This window comes from Dermochelys coriacea, chromosome 7, assembly GCF_009764565.3.
Source record: "Dermochelys coriacea isolate rDerCor1 chromosome 7, rDerCor1.pri.v4, whole genome shotgun sequence".
NCBI lineage: Eukaryota > Metazoa > Chordata > Testudines > Dermochelyidae > Dermochelys > Dermochelys coriacea.
In genome coordinates this window covers 25,690,695-25,711,590 of record NC_050074.1, presented here as the reverse complement: position 1 = coordinate 25,711,590, position 20,896 = coordinate 25,690,695, and the positions used below count along the sequence as shown (strand labels likewise).

At 41.9% G+C, this 20,896-nt stretch overlaps 1 protein-coding gene across 2 annotated transcripts in view; it reads right to left on the bottom strand.

Annotated features, from left to right (window-relative positions):
* The window catches only part of IL17RD (interleukin 17 receptor D), a 119,450-nt gene that overhangs the window by 9,204 nt on the left and 89,350 nt on the right, over nucleotides 1–20,896 (bottom strand). Inside the window, exons 6-13 of one of the 2 annotated variants that reach the window (XM_038410994.2) lie at nucleotides 18,143–18,261; nucleotides 17,527–17,647; nucleotides 15,757–15,801; nucleotides 15,506–15,657; nucleotides 13,661–13,726; nucleotides 11,573–11,627; nucleotides 10,445–10,555; nucleotides 8,811–8,995 (exon numbers count right to left, since the gene is read on the bottom strand). In XM_038410994.2, coding sequence (XP_038266922.1) covers nucleotides 8,811–8,995; nucleotides 10,445–10,555; nucleotides 11,573–11,627; nucleotides 13,661–13,726; nucleotides 15,506–15,657; nucleotides 15,757–15,801; nucleotides 17,527–17,647; nucleotides 18,143–18,261 — 854 coding nt within the window. The remainder of the gene's footprint in view (nucleotides 1–8,810; nucleotides 8,996–10,444; nucleotides 10,556–11,572; nucleotides 11,628–13,660; nucleotides 13,727–15,505; nucleotides 15,658–15,756; nucleotides 15,802–17,526; nucleotides 17,648–18,142; nucleotides 18,262–20,896) is intronic. The other variant, XM_043520006.1, reaches the window with a different exon arrangement.

Here is a 20,896-nt window from a genome sequence, read left to right as displayed (position 1 = left end):
GAATTTTTTGATTGACACTTTACAGCAGCAAATCACACTCAGGGCTCAACTCACTGATTTGGTATATATAGACATTGGGGAGGTTTTGTAGTGTAGTGCCATCAGAAGACATGCGTAATTACTGTAAAATGAGTGTCCAAAATAAATTTTAAAAAATCTCAAAAATGATTACTGCAGCGGATTGTGTGGCAGGATTTGGAAGCCTAATACTACATGCCGATGGTGACAAACTATTTTGTACAAGTTGCAATGTTTCATTGGATCACACACATCGGGCAACAGTTGAGTACCACTTAGACTCGGAAATCTATCAAAGCAGAAAGAAGGCTGCAGATAGTGAATTGCTGGTAAACAAAAAGTTAAAAAACAAAAAATTTCTTCTCCTTTTCAAAAGATGACAATGAGCTCTGAGACCAGTCATTTAGCTAGAATGGAACTTGTGGATGCATTTGTAAGTGCTAATATACAACTGGAAAAACCTGATCACCCAAAACTGCACGAGTTCATTCAACGGAATGTACAAAATTCTGGTTGCTTACTAAGTACAAATAAGCTACGACAGGCCTACCTTCCAAAGGTTTATGCTACACATTTTGGAGGAGATGAAATCTCAAATTAACTCATGTGAGTCTTTTGAAATTATTTAGGATGAGTCCACAGATGAGCAAGACAACTATGTTCTGTTTGGTTTTATTTCTGACAAGGCCAAAGATGTACAGACAGGAAACTAACAACAGTGCTCCTGTTGATGGTGATTTAACCTTGTTTAATGCAATTCCTGGCTTTGATAAGAACTATAGACTGGAGATACCTGCTTACAAAAATATTGCAAAAGAAGTGGACTGTAGTTTGCCTGTGCTGCAGTTTTGGAACTCAGTGGAAGGCTGAATTCCCCATCTTGCAAGGCTAGCTCAGCGCTGTTCGACAATTCCAACGAACTCCATGGATACAAAGAGAGCAGTTTCTAAACACAGACAAGTGTCTTCAGCACAGAGACAGGAAATGAAGAAAGACGCAGTTGCTGGATGCTCCATGCTGACATTCAATTAATGACATTTGAAACCAGAATATTTTTTTTTCCCCACTTGTTTTTGTTAACATAAGGCTTTTGTTCTCAAGTTTGAGGCTACCAATTGAGATCACTACCCTACCAAACTGTCTCAGATGCCCATATCTACCAATCAGAGAGTTGAGCCCTGAGTGTTATTTGCTGCTGTAAAGTGTCAAATAATAAATCCTGTAAAGTTCATCTGATCTTTTTTATTTTATTGAAACAAGCTAATAATTGCATCTTGAAGGGGGGCGCACCTTGTACAGCGACCCCTACTCCTGCAGATGCGGAGCGATGGGGGCAAGAAGTGAGCGTGTGTGTGTGTGCGCGCATGCAGAGCTTTCTGCAGTTGGGAGAAGTACCCAAGAGCAGCCATGCAGAGGAAGAGCAAGCCAGGACTAGCAGCTAGGAACCCTGGCTGGGGCACTCTCAGCAGCAGGAAAGCAATCAGATCGACCTCCACCTCCGGGAACCTCCTGTGGTTGCAGGAAGCTCTGCGATTGCTGCCTTCAGAATCCAGCTCTGAAGGCAGCACAGAAGTGAGGGTGGCAATCCCATGACCCCCCTACAAAAGGGTTGCGACTCCTCCCACTCCCCTTTTGGGTCAGGACTCCTATAGTTGCAACATCTTGAAATTTCAGATTTAAATATCTGAAAATGTAAAATTTACCAATTTTAAAATCCTATGGCCGTTAAATTGACCATGATGGACCTTGAATTTGGTAGGGCCCTACTTATAAAGCACCAAATATACAAATAACAGTACAAGGCCAAACTACTATGTGTTTGCTGGGTAGCTGCTTCCAAAGCAGGGGGTAAAAACACTGCAGTGTCGGTGCTTGTGAAGAAGAAACAAACCTGGAAAATTTTGGAAGAGTGGCCCCAAGTGACAGACCATTTATCTACCTGGTTAAAGAGTGAAATGAACCCACTCTGAACACTCCACTCTATGTGCTATATGCAATTCTTATTTATTGTACACTTGTGTGATTAACATGTTGAATCTGCTGTAAATACATATTCTGTTATCTCCGCGTATGATTCCATTAGGCTAGCAATAATGTACAAAACAAATTATATATAATATACAGGAAGCTACTGCACAAGATCATGATCCCCAGGATGCATAAGAACTTTGAAGATATGTGGTGGGTCCGGTATCATTTTACAGCTGGGATATATGTTGCCTTGATAAGTGTGTGTGTGTGTCGGGGGTGGGGGTGGGGGGGAGAGAGAGAAAGGAGGATGAGGAGAAGAGAGTTGACAGTGAAAGTCCAGGAATTGTGCTTTTTCTATTTGTACTTATGAACAAGGCTTTTTAATTTTAGCATAATTAGGTTAACATTTTAAACAGCAATAAATGCCATTCCCCTTTGCTTTATTAGACAATAATCCAATTCCATGGGCCAAAGATACAGACACCTTCATTGTCATCTTCTGAACTTTGTTTTTTTATATTAAACACCACTGCTACATATTCTACCTTTATCTAGGTCTAGTTGTCCTTTATTTACCAAATATTGAATAACCCCAGAGGTGTTATGCAAAAAGCACTTGGCTTTAACTCTATTCCACATAGCTGTGGTGATGATGTGCTATCATCACAACTGAAAAAAAAAGGAATTCAGACAAGCTAAATATACGACATCTTATTCTGACTGTTTTAAGTATGAATGAATTATTAACATAAAAATAAAACAATAGAAGCACAAAAAATGAAAACAAGCAATGATTTAAAATAATGTATTCTGCCACTAGGGGACACACTTGCTATATGACCAAATACTAATATTTGAATTCATACATTATACTAACTAGACTTTGATTGGATTAAAGTTTAACAAAAGAAAACATAAATGGTTTCTCTAAACTAATAATTGTTTTGCCTTTTTAAAAGTGAACTATTCGTTACATTATCTCTCAGGTTTAGAAAACAGTCAGAGAATTTGAACCTAGTCAATCAAATTGTCATTTTGATATTTTTCTGATATCATTTTGAATCAAAGACAGACAGTAAAAAAAAAAAAATACAGGCCTAGGCCATATTTTTATATGCCATTAAAATGCAGTTTGATGTTTTCATATAGCATCAAAAGAATGAAAAATTTACTGAATAAGCCATTGAGGATGATAAAGAATTTCAGGGGTTAATCCAAATTAGCAAGGTTTTATTATGTATAATGTGTGTGTTGCACAAATCCTTCTTCTGGACAAGATTTCTGATTGATTCAAATATGCATGCATGGGATCACTGCTTCAATACCAAGGCATAAGAGATGCCTTAGAAATATTAAAACAGATTAGACAGATTATAAAGCTTCTTTGCAGCTGTAATCTACAGAAGATATAAATTGTGATAACTAGACAAGCATAATGTGTGCATATGCTTCTGGTAGTTAATATATAAAGAGCTAAGGATGACTGAAAGAGAGCATTAGGACTGACAAATTATCTACAATAGTGTGTCTTATGCATTATTTGGTTTGCTTTTTTTTCTAAATTATCTACAATTTTCTCTAAATTATCTACAATATTGTGTCTTATGCATTATTTGGTTTGCTTTTTTTCTCTAAATGGAAAATTTTCACATAGTGTGTCAAAGTTCCTCCTCTACCTTGGTGGACTAATATATCTGTCTTATATTACTCTCCTGTAGCCATCTAGCCCGACCCTGTCACATATCCCCCCACCTCTGCTCAACACTATGGGGTTGGGCAATTTGGGACGTCAGGCAGTGTACTCGTGACAAGCCATCTGCATTGCCATGGTGGCTTCCAGCCCAGTGTTGGAAAGGTTGTAGGGACAGGAACCATCTGGTCACCCTTGCATTCTTCTCTTTATTTTGCTGCATCCACTGGAGGGGTGCATGGTCAATCACAACGGTAAACCATCGTCCCAGAAGGTAATAACATAGTGTTTCCATGGCCCATTTCACAGCAAGGCACTCTCTTTCGACCACGGCATACTTGTGCTCTCTCGGGAGGAGTTTCCTGCTGAGGTAGAGGTTTGGGTGTTCTTCATCTCCAACCATCTGCAATAGGACAGCTCCCAATCCTACTTCAGAGGCATTTGTTTGTAAAATGAATTCTTTGTTGAAGTCTGGGGCTATAAGCACGGGTTTAGTGCAGAGGGCTGTCCATAGATCCATGAATGCTTTCTCTGCGGCATCTGTCCACTTCACCATATCTGGAACCCGGGCTTTTATCAGGTCTGTCGGGGGACTCGCTCTGGTAGCAAAATGGGGAATAAATCGTCAGTAGTACCCCACCACACCCAGGAATGCCCGGACTTGCTTTTTCCGATTTGGCCAGGGCCAATTTTGGATAGCCTCTAGTTTGTTTAAAGTTAGGGTTTGACCATGCCCCTTCCTACAATGTAACCAAGGTATTTAGCCTCAGCTAGCCCTATAGCACACTTGGCTGGGTTGGCTGTGAGGCCTGCCCATCTTAGCATGTCCAGAACCACTTCCACCTTTTCTAAGTGGGTTTCCCTATCAGGGGTGTGAATAATCACATCATCCAGGTGCCGCTGCATAACTGGTATGGGGCCGTAGGAGCTTGTCCATAAGACGCTGGAAAGTGGCAGGTGCCCCATGCAGACCAAAAGGATGAACAGTATATTGAAACAGATCTGATAGGGCCTTAAAGTTACCTTTGCCCCAGGGTCTGTGATAATGTGGTGACAGGCTTCGGTGGTCCAACCTGGTTTGATTAAAAACACGTCCTGGTATCAGTTGATCATCTCAGTTACCTCCTTCTTCTGGTTTAGCGTCAGATCAGTGGATATCCTGATCTGCTCCTGCATATTATTTCCCTGGATCAAGGTCTCTTGGGCCACTACACAAGCCTCTCGTTGGTGCCAAGGCTTTAAGAGGTTAATGTGATAACTTTGTTCTTGTTTCCGGCGTCCTGGCTGCCGCACCTTGTAGGTTACTTCCCCCACGGGTTCAACCACCTCATAGGGCCCCTGCCGTTGGGCCAAAAGCTTGATTTCTGCCGTGGGTACCAACACCATCACCCGATCCCCTGGTTGGAACTGTCGGACTTTTGCCTGGCGATTGTAATGGGTTCGCTGGGCCTCCTGCGCCTTTTCCAAATGTTCCCGTACAATGGGGGTGACCCAGGCTCTCCGTTCTCGCATCTGCAACACATGGTCAATTATATTTCTCCCCTCATTGGGTTCTTCTTCCCAGATTTCTTTTGTGATATCTACTATGCCACGGGGGTGGCGTCCGTATAATAATTCAAAGGGGAAAACCCAGTTGAGGCCTGAGGTACCTCCCAGATTGCAAACATAAGGTAGGGCAGTAGGGTGTCCCAATCCTTCCCATCCCGACTTACCACTTTCCTTATCATTGCCTTGAGGGTTCAGTTAAACCTTTCTACCAGCCCATCGGTCTGCGGATGATAGACTGAAGTTCTCAGGGTATGTATATGGAGCAGCGTACAGAGGTCCTTTATTAGCTTCGACATAAATGGGGTACCTTGGTCTGTTTATATCTTCTTTGGTAGCCCAGCTCGGACAAAGATCCCCACCAACTCTTTAGCTATCGTTTTAGAGGCCGTGTTCCGCAGGGGGATGGCTTCTGGGTAGTGAGTAGCATAATCCAGAATGACAAATATATATTGGTGGCCCCAGGCTGTCTTCTCCAGGGGTCCCACTAGGTCCGTGGCTATTCGCTAGAAGGGGACATCTATGATGAGAAGGGGTACTAAAGGTGCCCTCAAGGGGGGACAGGGACTGTGCAGCTGACTCTCTGGGCAGGACGCACAGTACCTCCGCACTTCTTCATGTACTCCGGGCCAGAAGAATCATCGCAGGACCCGTGCCAGGGTCTTCTTTACCCCCAAATTCCCCCCAAAAAGATGAATATGGGCCAGACTTAATACAACATTCTGGTGTTTTTGAGGTACTAGGATTTGCTGTACCTTCTGCCCCTTTACTGGTGCAACCTGCTATAAAAGATTCTTCTTCATTACGAAGTAGGGTCCTGGTCCCTGGGTTTTCCCTTCCATGGGGACCCCATCTATTTTGGTCACCTCCTTCCTAATGTTGTCGTACCTTGGGTCTTCAGCCTGGTCCCGTCCAAAATTTCCTCTCCTGGGGCTAATCTGCCCCAGATCTAGGGGGCCAGTCTCTGTTGCCTCTACTGGTTCAGGGGCATTAGGGTGTGGGTCAGACTCAGGTGCTTCTCCCTCCTGGGTGGCCTCCTTTTCAGCTGCTCGGATCCGCCTACCTACGAGAGCAACCCTCTGGCTTTGGGCCAGTATTCAGGTTCCCAAGGCCTTAGGTGCCCTTCTTTCCCTTTTTGTCTTTCTACCCTGTCTGGGAGTGGAGAACAAATCTAGGGATATTTCAGAGAAGATTGGGGATTGACAGTCTACTGTGGATGCCTCACTAACTTCAGGGCTTCCCCCTTTCTCCAATTCCCCTACTGGGAGTAAGTCTCCAAACCCTGGGAAGTCCCTCCCTATGAGCACCGGGTATGGGAGTTTAGGGACTACCCCTGCTGCTACCTCAGTAGTGTTCCCCTGAATCTCAATTTTTACTGGGATGGTGGGGTAATAACCAACTGTCCCATGGACGCATGTTATCCCCGTATACTTAGCCCACAGCAGCTGACTACGCTTCACGAGCTTTCCCGAGACAAGCGTGATAGCACTCCCCGAATCAACCAGTGCCGTGGTCTCTACCCCATTTAGCTTCACTGGTCAGGTGTACATATGTGGGGTTAGTGAGACCCCACAAGGTGAATTAGGGAGCATGGGTCTGCCCAATTCTCCAGGTTACACTGCATAGGCTCCTCAGCATTGGGACGCTGTACAGCTATGTGTCGCCACTCCTCGCAGGCGTAACATCTGTATGGAGCCCTAGGCACTCCCCGGTCTCTTGGTTTGGGCAGTCTAACATCACGATCCTCTTCCCGCTCAGTGCTCCGACTCTTTGTGGCTCCTGGTGGGCCTTCAGCCCCTCTCTTTTTCCACCTGGGCTCTCCTGGTGGCCCAGTCACCCGAGCTTTTGGGCTTGGTGCTGCTAGTTTAACGTGGGGTGCTTCTTCCTTAACTGGTCGGGTCAGCTCCCTCGCTGTCCTTCACCTTTCTACCAGTGCAACAACCTCACTGTAGATGGAGGGTTCATTCTGGCTTACCCAGGCACGAAGGTCTGGCGGTAGTCCTCTCATGTACCGGTCGATGACCATAACCTCTAGTATTTCCTCCGAACTCTGGGACTCAGTTCGTAGCCACTTTCGTGCGAGATGGATGAGGTCATATAATTGGGACCGTGAGGGTTTTGTTTTCCTGGTACCTCCACTCATGATATCGCTGGGCCCGCACTGTGGTCGTTACCCCAGATCTGGCCAGGATCTCTGCTTTCAGCTGGGGGTAGTCTGCCGCAGCCTCTTCAGGCAAATCATAGTAGGCCTTCTGGGCCTCCCCACACAGGAATGGTGCAAGGATACCAGACCACTGTTCTTGGGGACAAGCCTCCCACAGGGCTGTCCTCTCAAAGGCCAGGCGGTATGCCTCTACATCATCCTCCCACGTCATTTTCTGCAGCCAATTGCTGGCCCACATGATCTGCGTCCCATCATGGCCGCGGTTCAGCTCTGTAAGGGCCTTTACCTGGTTTACCAGTTCTCGCAACATAGTCCGGTCTTAACCAGGCTGGTCCATCAGCAGGCGATTAGTCTCTTGCTGCAGCCACACTGCCTTCTGTTGGGTGGCTGACTGGACACGGGTAGCCTCCTGCTGGGGAGCTGTGGCTTGTATCAGTGCCCGCACTACCTCCTCCATTGTGGTGAAAAAAAATAAAAATAGACCCTCTCCCTCCCTTTTTTTTTTCCCCCCAAACACCCTCCTTCTTCCACTGCGTTGTGTACACCAAATCCCACTCCTGACACCAGTTGTGACAAAGTTCCTCCTCTACCTTGGTGGGTCTTGTGCTTATTGGCGGATTTGCTCACCTTGGAGCTTCACGGCAGCCCTCAGTTTGGCCATTTTTCTGACCCCACAGTCCAGGTCGACTCCTCCTGTGTCTGACCAGCAATTGGGAGGTTTGGGGGGAACCCGGGCCTGCCCTCTACTCCGGTTTCCAGCGCAGAGCCCTGTGGAATGCAGCTGTCTAGAGTGCCTCCTGGAACAGCTGTGCGACAGCTACAACTCCCTGGGCCACTTCCCCATGGCCTCCTCCCAACACCTTCTTTATTCTCATTATAAGACCTTCCTCCTGGTGTCTGATAATGCTTGTACTCCTCAGTCCTCCAACAGTATGCGTTCTCACTCTCAGCTCCTAGTGCCTCTTGCTCCCCGCTCCTCACACACGTACCACAAACTGAAGTGAGCTCCTTCTTAAACCCAGGTGCCCTGATTAGCCTGCCTCAATTGATTCTAGCAGCTTCTTGATTGGCTGCAGGTGTTCTAATCAGCCTGTCTGTCTTAATTGTCTCCAGAAGGTTCCTGATTGCTCTGGAACCTTCCCTGTTACCTTACCCAGGGAAAAGGGACCTACTTAACCTGGGGCTAATATATCTGCCTTCTATTACTCTCCTGTAGCCATCTGGCCCGACCCTGTCACAACAGGTAAAATTAATGTAGGCAGTTTCCACTAACACTAATGGAAGTTACTCTGTTTACCAAAGAGAGATTAGAATATCTCTGTCTAAGTGAAATATTTTCAAGGGCTAGGCTATCATGAGTTTTGGGGGTAATATTTTGAATAAGGCAATTCCAAACATTAAAAGAAGAAGTGGTGATCTTACCTCACAGCCACAGAAGTCCTGAAGGAAATAAGCGAAGCACTGAATGACATTTATGTGTTTCTGGCAATCTTTACTGGAATAGCAGATGAACACTTTTGGTCGGGGACGGAGCCTTTCCACATGGAGTGATGCAGCATATGTAGAAGATTCCGAGCTCTCCTCATCTAAATGGGAATATATATTTTCTAAATTGGAAGGGGAAAAAAAATGCAAAAATCTTCACTCTATCCAAGATCAAAAATTTTCTTTAAACCTTGACAGACTCATTATTCAAGTATCTAGTAAAAGGCTCTTCATCCCAAGACATTCCTCTTTCCCTCCTTTCTTCCTCTTCCATTTTATCAGCCTGTGAGGTGAAAGATGTTACTGATTGTGCAAAGACCTGTCTAGAAAGATATGCTCTGTGAATAAAAAAGTAAGGCAGTTTCACCACCACCCACCCTATGAAATTACCATAGTACTGTTATAGGCGCCTCACCTCTTGGTTCAGAAATCAGAAACCTCAAACATGCTTCCCTGTGAGAGTTTCCTGCTTAGCAATGCAATGGTTCCTTTTAAAACAGTGATACTTGTAGGGGAAGAGAATGAAACTCCAGGAAGCCTGGTACCCTTCAGAAACGCATGCAATATCTCTCAGTGGCATGCCCATATTCTTTAGCGTTCATTTGAGTTTTTTGCTCGAGTCATGCTAATATGTTATAAAGGGCCAGAAGAGAAAAGGACTCAGCCCAGATAACTTCTGTCATCTGCAGTATCCTTCATCCCCAAGATCCAGAGAGATATCACAGATCTGAGGCTTAGGGGCTGAAACCCCATCTTCTATACGAGGGAATCCCAATCACTCTCTGGAACCATAGTATTGACTAATTCCTGATAAATCAGTGTGGCAGGTATGGCTTGCAAGCTCCACCCTAGATATAAGGGAGGCAAAAGTGAGCAGAGGTTGCTGGAATCTAAGCTAGGAAGTGTCTGCAGGGAAACCTTATGAACAGTCAAATGTAAGGAGAAGGATTAGGCTGAGATTTAAGGGGTTTTGCTGTTATCTGAATTCTGAATAAAGCCAACCAGGAAGGGGGGAGTAAGTTTGGATTAAATCTAGTGGGTACAGATTCTGTTCCATGGCAGACTGCGAATTACACCTGCTTACATGCACACTTCAGGGTTTTGCTTTCCTTCCACTATGATTCATCAGTTAAATAATTCTGTATTGAAAGAGGAAATAGTCTAAAATATATCATCTTCTGGATCTCTTCACTCTCTGCATAGTCTTATCTCCCCTCCACTACTTTCACTAATAGACATTCAAAACAAACAAACAAAAAACAAGCCAAATAAGTTTTCTCTTCATACAACCCAACTTGTCCTTCTGCTGGATTTTGCAGTGAAGTCATAATACAAGACATATGACACAATATTTTCCAGGCTAACAAATTAACAACACTGGATTTTAAGACTTTGCTGCAAGTTCCAGCAGATGCAGAGGTTTGGGGGTGAGGTCGGGGGTGGGGAGCGTGAAAAGGAAAGCTCTTATGATAAAGGAATTTGAGTTTTGAATAAATCTATTTTCCTTTCAGATTTGCTCTGACAAGCAAACTCTCCTTCAAATACAACGACATGCCAAACAAACACCATACCTTGTTGTTTTTTACGGCACATCACCGTGAAAAGCGTTGCAAATGCTGAGATGACAACTAAGGGAACGGTAATGGCAATGGCCCTTATTGGTCCAGCCCACGGGGAATGTACTTTAAAAAATAAAGCAGAATTAGCACTGTGCAAGTAAGTTATGGTATCATTATCTAATCTCATCTTCATATTTGGTACTGACAACCACTGAAGCACACAATCATCAAATAATTCTCAAATATATAAAATATAAAGCTATGATCTGAGTGCCTTCCAATAATGCATTAAGTGAGGTGACTAACACCTATTGCATGTGGTTTGTTCCGTCTCATTCTCTCCCCAAGGAAAGAATTGTGTGTGTAGTGCAGTTTTGTTTTGGTTGGGGTCTGTTTATTTTTTAAATGTTCTGCTCTGTGTTTGTGTTAGAGAAGGCAGGTTGAAGAAATGCGCCTTGCACTTGGAATGAAGTTGGTAAGGTTTCTGATGGTCCTTGGTGCCTGGGGGAATTTGGCCTCAAATTGGCCCTAGAGAAAGCTCTGTCTCCTGCACAGATAAGTCTACCCTAATGGTTGAAAATTCCACAGTGCTTAAGGAACAAGTTGTCACTCACAGTTTTCATCCCATCATGGGATCTTTTTGATAATTGATTGCAAGGTAACCACTGTATAACTTTATTTAGTGTGTGATTACATTAGTGCTACATTAGGCTGCTTACATATTTGCATTACATTATTTCCACACTCCGCTTGCAGGCTACTACTTGCATGTGACTAAGATACAGTCTCGTCAATTTTTAAACTGATTTTTTACATTAGTGTATATAGCAAAAATTAGATTCTGGTAAGGATTCCTCGTTCTACAATATTTTGATGTAAAACTACTAACAGTCAAAATCATATTTATACTTAATTTTATCTTGCACAATTTGCTTTTGCAATTCTTTACAAGCACAAAATGGAAGTAAAAATCACAGATGTACAAAAGCAATATTATTTTTTGTCAAAAAGATCACGAGACTGCATTTAAAAGTGTGGTCAAACCCTATTAGTCCTATCATTATTATTCTGGCAAATGATCTTCAACACAAATTATCACTATAAATGAGTACAGGTTGACTTTAAAAAGAAAATTCTTACCTGGTTTTAGTGCATAGTGCATTGTTTTCCTTGTTGTGTTAGTGTCATCAACCAGCTTTAAAAAAGAAAATTCTCATTTTAAATACTGGAAGAGATACAGAAAAATGATTTTTGCAATGTGAAAAACACTGCAATTACCCCAAGGACCAGAACTGAGGGAAGCTACCATTACAAATGACTGATGAGAAGTACCTAGAATTAGTGATTTCTAGATAGGGTCAGGGATGAGTAGAATACAAATCATATTGAGGTAAAACTGGAATACTATCCTCAAACAAAACCTGCCTATTAAAAAAAGGAAACAATCCAACCCAATTAATGTCCAAGAGAAAGGAAAATGGGGGTAAGAGGGAGGGAGGAGGAATGGAAGTGGGATGTAGGAGGTAAAAGTCTCATGAATAGGCTCCATACTCTTTGAATACTCTCTATTAATAAAAAAAAGGAGATGGTGAAATTTTTTCACAATCAGCAAAAATACAAAAACATTTTCAATGAAAATTTTCATGAACATTTTTTGCCTTTTCTTCCCCTACTCAAATAAAAGCACCTAATAGACTTTTACTCAATGGGTCCAAAGTCCCCATTATTTTATGTTGTTGGATGATTATATTACAGGAGTAACTCAGTCAGCTTTTTGCCATTTGCATCTGAGCAGGAGGTTGCAACTTTTTCTTTTGGATGCAGAACTTTCTACTCTTATGCATGCCTTTATTATCTCAAGATTAGAATATTAAAAGGTGCTCTACATGGGACTACACCTTAAAGCCATTTGAACACTGAGTTGGTGCAGAATGCAGCAGCTTGCTTATTGAATAGGGGATCTCGCTGGGAGCATATTGCACAAGGTATTCCAGAATCTGCGTTGGCTGCCTACTGGTCCCCGGGTAGAGTTTAAGATGTTGGTTATGATCTCTAAAGTCCTAAAAGGCCTGGGACCTGCCTGCTTGAGAAGCCAACCACATCAGATCCCCTGACATACGGCCGAGTTGTGGTCAGCACAGATGCTTGAGCTGGATCCCTCTTGTTATAAAAAACAGGGAGAAACTGGCAGGACAAGGCATTCCCTGTGAGCAGCCCAGGACTCTGCAACCCACTCCCTTCCCTGGTCTAAAGTAGTCAGAATTTAGGGACTTTCCAGGCATGCTGCAAAAGCCATCTGTCTGACAGGATTTGGCAGAGGACTGAGGGTTTGTTAGTGGAATGATGGCATGGTGCGGTAAGAAGGAGCTTTTTTTTAAGCTGCCTGCCTGAGTGAGCTGCGCTGGCTGAGTTGCACTATTTTTCCTTGTTTGAACATTTGTTTTTTTAATGCTGCCTGGGTAATTTGTTATGTCAAGCCACCTAGAGTCTTTGTATAGTTTTCTTTACAGAAGAATCTCAGAATTAAGAACACCTCGCTAATGGAGGTTGTTCGGAACTCTGCAACGTTCGTAAGTCAGAACAAAACGTTATGGTTGTTCTTTCAAAAGTTTACAATTGAACATTAACTTAATACAGCTTTGAAATTCTACTATGCAGAAGAAAAATGCTGCGTTCCCTTTTTGTATTTAGTAGTTTACATTTAACACAATACTGTACTGTATTTGGGGGTGTTTTGTGTGTGTGTGTGGGGGGGGGTGTCTCTGCTGCTGCCTGATAGAGTACTTCTGGTTCCAAATGAGGTGTGTGGTTGACTGGTCAGTTCATAACTCTGAGGTTCTACTGTATTGTTAATATTTAAACCTAAAGAAATAAGAAACAGTTACAATATAATTAAGATGGGTCCAAGCTCCATAATTCTGAATAGGATTTTGATTTGGTGCACAGCAAGGGATGCAGCAGTGAGCAGTGCTCGGGAAAGCAGAGAGATTGCAACTGTGCCTGGCTTCTGCATGAGAGAGGTGCAAGACAGGGAAGCTTTTTTGCTCTTTTTGCCATGCAAGGCCCAAGTATGATCTGACCTAAAAATGTTAATTTGCCCCACTGAATTCAATGAGGGTATACAAGGCTGTAAATTACAGCAGAATGTGGCCCACAGTATTTCATTTGCAATTAATTTATTTATCTTACTTCTTTAGCTGCATTAAATTAGCTCCTCTCAAATATTACCTCAATGATGTAATCCCCTGGAGCTATATTCTGAAGAACACAACTTGTGATATCCGTGTTTTGTTCCTGCAAAGAAAAGGAAGGAAACTATTTTACAAGTAGTTCACATGCTTTACAAAGCTAACGGAAAATGCATTTGCAGCTAATGTTATTGATTTGAAAATTCACATTTCCACTATGTACACTGGCACTTTCCATCAAACAAAATCCAATTCAATACTGATAAAGAAATACAAACCTCTCTACTCAAATGTCTCAGGACTGGAATCTCCGGCCACCAAAGGCCTATGAAAGTTTGAGATAACATGTAAGTTTTACACTATACCCTGAAGCTCCTTAACCTCAGGCACTCATGGACTGAACAACCTGCCACCTGCCATGGATCATTTAACTCAACAAAATGAAAGCAACCCAGCAGACTGCAACTGCCATGATAAATGATCTCTAAACGCTAAAAAAGTCCGATTCCCTTCTACCCTGCATCTTATGTAGTCATTCACATCAGTGCAATATTTGAGCACATTTTACAGCCTCTTTACACTGGTGTAAAGAACTAAACAAACAGCAGGGTGACAGTGAATTTGGACCAAAGATTTACACCGTAAACTCTTCTCAGCAAGTACTGTACCTTCCTAAATGTCTGCATAGCACCTAGCACATTTTGGACCCTACTATAACAAAAATGGGTAATAAAATGGAAAACTAATTTTAAACATACTGACATGACTGTATCAATAGACTATTAAGCTATACATCCCCCCAATTTAAGGGCTTGTCTACACTATTACTTTTGTTGGTATAACTTATGTTGCTCAGGGGTGTGAGAAAAACACCCCCTGAGCAACATAAGTTACACTTTCAGAAGCGCCAGCGCAGACAGTTCTATGTCGGCAGGAGAGCTCTGGAGGTGGTTTTATTATGTTGACAGGAGAGTTCTCTCCTGCTGACATACAGCAGTTGCACGAGCAATCTTACAGCGGCGCTATTGCATCAGTACAGCTGTGCTGCTGTCAGCTCCCTCGTGTTGACCAGCCCTAAATAATAGTTACTAGCAGTAACAGTTGGAAAGATGAAACATTACCCAAATGTATGGAGTTGTTGTATTCAGCAAAATAAATCCATATCACTGCCATCAGTCTATGGTACACACTTCCCGTAACGCATTGGCCTATTATTATTTTATTTTTGGATAACTCTGATTTTAGCACTTAGGTTTCTCACCAGAGCTCATAGCCCACTGTATTTTTTAATTTTGTCCTCATACATTCCTTCCCCCGAAAGCTTCCATCACAGTCAGACTTATTTTCTAACAATATCAGAAGCTATTTACTAAAGACTGCAGTATTTTTGAACATCCAAACCTCTCCCATTTCAGGTGAATTGCTTAGGACAAGACCCATCTAGGTTTGGATGGGTGTTGTATTGGGCCCACAGAGACCACGAGCTATAATTTTCCCACTGACTACTGCCATCTCATCCCTCTTTTAAACATGAAGGGAAGTTTAACTAAATGCTCAAAGAAAGGGCTAACCTGGGGAGTTACTTCAGATGAACAAGATTTAAGGAGTTGAAATTCTGTTCAGAGGGAACATATGAAAAGAGGAAAATGCTAACTATAATTATAAATAAAAATACAATTAAAAACTACTAATTAGAGTATGCCCTTTGGGGCAAAGGCAATATCTTGCCATGTATTTATACAGCACCTAGCACAATGGGGACCCAATCCTGGTTTGGGCCTTTGGTTACTCCCAAAAAACAAATAATATAAAGCTAAGTTCATGTAGAATTTTTAACGGTTACCACAAATTGTTAAAACAACAGTCGCGAAACCCTGTAACGTACTTGTCTGCAGGTCTTTTGTTTAAAGGATCCTTCATCCTTAAGTTTGTAGTGAAGATAGTAATATTTAAAGCCAAAGTTGTGAGGTGCGTGATCAAAAGACACTTGCATGTTAAAACCTTGCTGGGTAATATTCAGATTCCTGGGCTTCCAGACTGTCAGAGGAGAGATATTTATGGATTGGAAAATTACTATTTCAAGAACAATGAAATGTTTGTAACATGAATGAATGGAAAATACTATATTTTACTTACAAGGTTTGCAGGCAAGATTTTCTGGCTGTAGCAACAATTCACATGCTACAAACACACACACAAAAGAAATATTAATAATAAAAGATTAGGTTCTCCAATGGCTATACTCCATAAAGAGAAAGAGGGGGGGGAAAAGAAGGCAGAAAAAAGGAGCTATTTCATCATTTTTGTTTATCCAGCGCCTCCCCAAATAGCACAGAATGAACAGATTTTGCCATATTTAGTAAGCTCAGCATCCTTGTCATTGCTCAAATCATTCTCCACCTCTACACACAAAAAACAGCCTATTCAGTTTGTTTGAAATAATGTTACTTATTGAAATAAACAATATGTGAGTAAGGGTGAACAGAAGCTAATGTATAACAAACACATATATGTGACTATATTTAAAATGTTATTTTAGTCAGCGTCACCAGAGTGGACTCAAAATATCAAATCAATTCGGAAAAATTACTTACTCTAAACTATTTTTAGAACATTTTAGACAGAAGAAAATCCTGAAGAGTGGAGGTTCTTAGCAGGGGAGAAAAAAGATTGATTGCCAAGATTTAAAAAAAAAAAATAGTACCTAAAGTTATATAGGCACCTAAGGCTTTTCCTCATAGGGAAAATGGACCCTCATAGCTATTCCAGAATAGCTATTCTGGAATAACTACCTATGTGGACATTCTATTCCAGAATAAAAATGACTTGATTCTGGAATAATAAATAAATTGTAGATTTAGGAGTCTTATCTTTAGGAATCCATTTTAAAATCTTGACCTTGAGACAATCTTGACCTTGGAAGTTTCTTCACTGCGGGTTTTCAAAAGGAGGCTAAATAGCCACCTGTCTTGGATGGTTTAGACACAACAAATCCTTTATCTTGGCAGGGGGTTATACTAGATGACCCTTGCGGTCCCTTCTAACCCCATGAGTCTAAGGACTGTGTAAGCTTTCCCACACTGTCCTGCCATTGACACTATTCATTAAAAAGGCAGACGTAGTCTCCATAGGAACATAATTGCCAGGCTAGATCAGACCTGAGTCTATCTAATCCAGTATTCTGACTCCAACAGTGGCCAACAGCAAATGGTTCAGGGGAAAATGCAAGAAACCCTACAGTAGGCAGATGTGGGGCAATCTGCTGTCCATGGTGGTCACCCCTAGACCTCTGCTACACAGAGACTATTACTTTTGCCAATTTCTCTGTAGTGGTCAGGGGTGCTAGAATAATTTTTATAGTGGGGGTATTGAGAGCCATTGAACCAAGTTGTAAATCCTGTATATAATGGAAACCACTTCAAGCCAGGAGGTGCTGCAACACCCCTTGCACCCTTAGTTCCAACACCTATGGCAGTGGTTTTACAATTTGAAGTTTTGTCCACTACAGACCAATCTGTGGTCTGTAAACTAATTTCATTTAGGACTCTGCCTGGATGTGAACCTCATCCCCAAGATCACAGCAAGTGCTTCCTCTCCTCAGCCACCCATCCCCTTAAACTCTGTCTCTTCAGTTTTCCTGACTGAGGCCAGATTTTTCAATAGAAAATTAGGTCAATATAACTACGTCGCTCAGGGGTGTGAAAAATCCACACCCCTGAGAGATGCAGAAAAACCAACCTAACCCCTGCTGTAGAAAGCGCTAGGCCAATGGGAGAATTCTTCTGTCAACCTGGCTACCGCCTCTTGGGGAGGTGGAGAACTATAGCATTTTAAGTCTAGACAAACCCTAAGGAAAAAAAAAGGGGGGGGAGGCAAGGAGGGGAAGATAATATGTATGATACTTACGTCGAGTTCTGAAGAAAAATGGGTGGTAATTACTTTCATTTTTAATGGAAGGAAAAGGAACAATCTTTACAAAATAATCAGTTTCAAATTTCAGATTCAAAAAAGGCTGAGATTCCATTCCCTAAAAACATAAATATAAATAAAGAGATTTTGATATACCCTTTAGTCATCTGCCATGGCCATTTAAGAGTATATTGTTTTAAAACAAGCCCACAATACTCCTGGACATGAACAAAAGTTAAGTTGTATAGGAATCCTATGGCCTCATCCCTCTCTTGCCACCTGTGCACTACCATGCAGGGAGCCCCACAGAGATGGATTCTGCACTGCTAAAGGAGTGCACATCTGCTGCACAGTTCCTCAGAATAACGCCCCCCATTGCAGTGAAGTTGCTGGTTCCACCAACAAGGGAGCCTCAGTAGATGGGGAGTGAGGGCTAGATTTGCCCCTAAATTAAAAATATCATAAATAAAAATGTTAAATTTTTTTGCAAGCAAATTGCTGGCTAGTAAGCAGTACATTTAAAAAAAAAGTTTAATAAAACATAAATGTCTCTTTCAAGCTCACATGCAAAATCAAACCAATAATGAATTTTTCCCAAAAGCATATCACTTACAGTTCTTTTAAAACCAGAGTTGAGCTGCTTTGGGTCTTTTAAAGCCATTTGCTGACACTGTCTTCCCTCTGATTTTAACTCCTCAAGTATTACTCGAAATCCTTTCAGGAATTCAATCCCTGCAGACATTTAATTAAAACCCAGACAAATATTTCAAAAATACATTTCACTGTGTGTGATGCAGTTTCAAAGTACTATACTTGTTAAAAAAGAATGCCTAACCACCATTGTATCCCCCCTGTATAAGATGTTTATATACCTGTCAGCTGGGTGTCAATAATAATTCTTCTATTCTGTCAATATTTTTCTGACTTGTCTATCTAGAATTTAATGTCCTCTGCACTGAGACCATCAGTCTATATCTGTACAGTGCTTAGCTCAAAGGAGGCCTCACCTCAATTGGTCCTTTGGGTTTTACCATACTACAAATAAATAAAATAATCATCATGAGCAGGTTTGGTAATACACTGTATTTGTTCAATTTTCCCATTATTAGCAGTAAACAATTTTGTAACATTTGTTCACAAAGAATGGAAACTCTGCATCCATACTGTGTTCCTGTCATTTATAAGGCCACCGGATTACAGTGGCTGGATGCAGTAGTTATGATTTTTTTTTAGTTCTAATATTGCAGAACAGCAGAAGAATTAGCTTAAGTAGAATTACTCCTTATTTAGACCAGTGAATAACTATAGTTATGTATAAGTGAGACTGAAACTACACCCATTTTGCTCAAGAGACAGTAGACTCTCAGAAAAATGTTGTGACATTTCTTGCTAATGTTCTCACCATGGTATTGTACCAGGACATAACACTGAGTCATGATGACGCAAATATCACAATGCCAGAGAGTTGTGCTTCAATTATGTTGTGGATCAGATGTCAAAGTTGCTGCCCAGTTCTTCAAGCCCCCACTACCATCACCACTGAGCTATGGAATTACAATTGTTCTACATATGTCAGAATATAATGTTTACCAGAGACACCACGGCAGGCAACATAAGCTAAAGATTACATAAACCAAAATGGATTAATGCCACTTAACATTATGTGTTTATCTAGATGTGTGTGTTTCCATGAGCCTCTTCTATTTCTCCAGTTTTAAAAAATGTTTTATAATCTTGTAGAAGAGAAAGAGCCATGACCTGCCCAATGTGTTCTTAATATTAAGTGGAACAAAAGCATTGTTTGTGCTACCATGCAGACCATGAAAGAGAAAAGTGTCCGGTCTCCCTATCACCTGAGACCCTTCAAACTGCAGTTCTATATTGATACTTTCAAAAGGATTAACCTCTGATCATTACAAGACAGAATACCAAGTTTTGAATCCCCGGAGATTTGATTTATCCAATCGGCAGCTGCAGATTACCAAATTCACTAACACTATGATATTGAAAGCATTAGGTATCATTTCCACATTCTCTCTTAATACCCAATAAACAAATTTATTCACTATTTTCTGTTACAAATTTAGCTGTTAGCAAATGTGATTATGCACACATTATTTACAAATGGACCAAATATGACAGAGAAGCTCCAGGTAATTTTTCTTCTCTTTCTAGAACGTTTTCAGGGGACTTAAGCATTATAATCATTCAGTGTGGTACATATGTACCACATCTTGTAGGTGTTTGTCTCTGTCTGAGGGGTTGGAGCAAATGCGGTTATATCGTAGCGCTTGGCTGTAGACAATGGATCGAGTGGTATGATCTGGATGAAAGCTAGAGGCATGTAGGTAGGAATAGCGGTCAGTAGGTTTCCGATATAGGGTGGTGTTTATGTGACCATCGCTTATTAGCACCATAGTGTCCAGGAAGTGGATCTCTTGTGTGGACTGGTCCAGGCTGAGGTTGATGGTGGGATGGAAATTGTTGAAATCATGGTGGAATTCCTCAAGAGCTTCTTTTCCATGGGTCCAGATGACGAAGATGTCATCAATGTAGCGCAAGTAGAGTAGGGGCATTAGGGGACGAGAGCTGAGGAAGCATTGTTCTAAGTCAGCCATAAAAATGTTTCAGAGTAGCAGCCGTGTTAGTTTGTATTCGCAAAAAGAAAAGGAGTACTTGTGGCACCTTAGAGACTAACAAATTTATTAGAGCATAAGCTTTCGTGAGCTACAGCTCACTTCATCGGATGCATTTGGTGGAAAAAAACACCAAATGCATCCGATGAAGTGAGCTGTAGCTCACGAAAGCTTATGCTCTAATAAATTTGTTAGTCTCTAAGGTGCCACAAGTACTCCTTTTCTTTTTTCATAAAAATGTTGGCATACTGTGGGGCCATGCGGGTACCCATCGCAGTGCCGGTGATTTGAAGGTATACATTGTCACCAAATGTGAAATAATTATGGGTCAGGACAAAGTCACAAAGTTCAGCCACCAGGTTAGCCGTGACAGTATTGGGGATACTGTTCCTGACAGCTTGTAGTCCATCTTTGTGTGGAATGTTGGTGTAGAGGGCTTCTACATCCATAGTGGCTAGGATGGTGTTTTTAGGAAGATCACCAATGGACTGTAGTTTCCTCAGGAAGTAAGTGGTGTCTCGAAGATAGCTGGGAGTGCTGGTAACGAAGGGCCTGAGGAGGGAGTCTACATAGCCAGACAATCCCGCTGTCAGGATGCCAATGCCTGAGATGATGGGGCGTCCAGGATTTCCAGGTTTATGGATCTTGGGTAGCAGATAGAATACCCCTGGTCGGGGCTCCAGGGGTGTGTCTGTGCGGATTTGTTCTTGTGCTTTTTCAGGGAGTTTCTT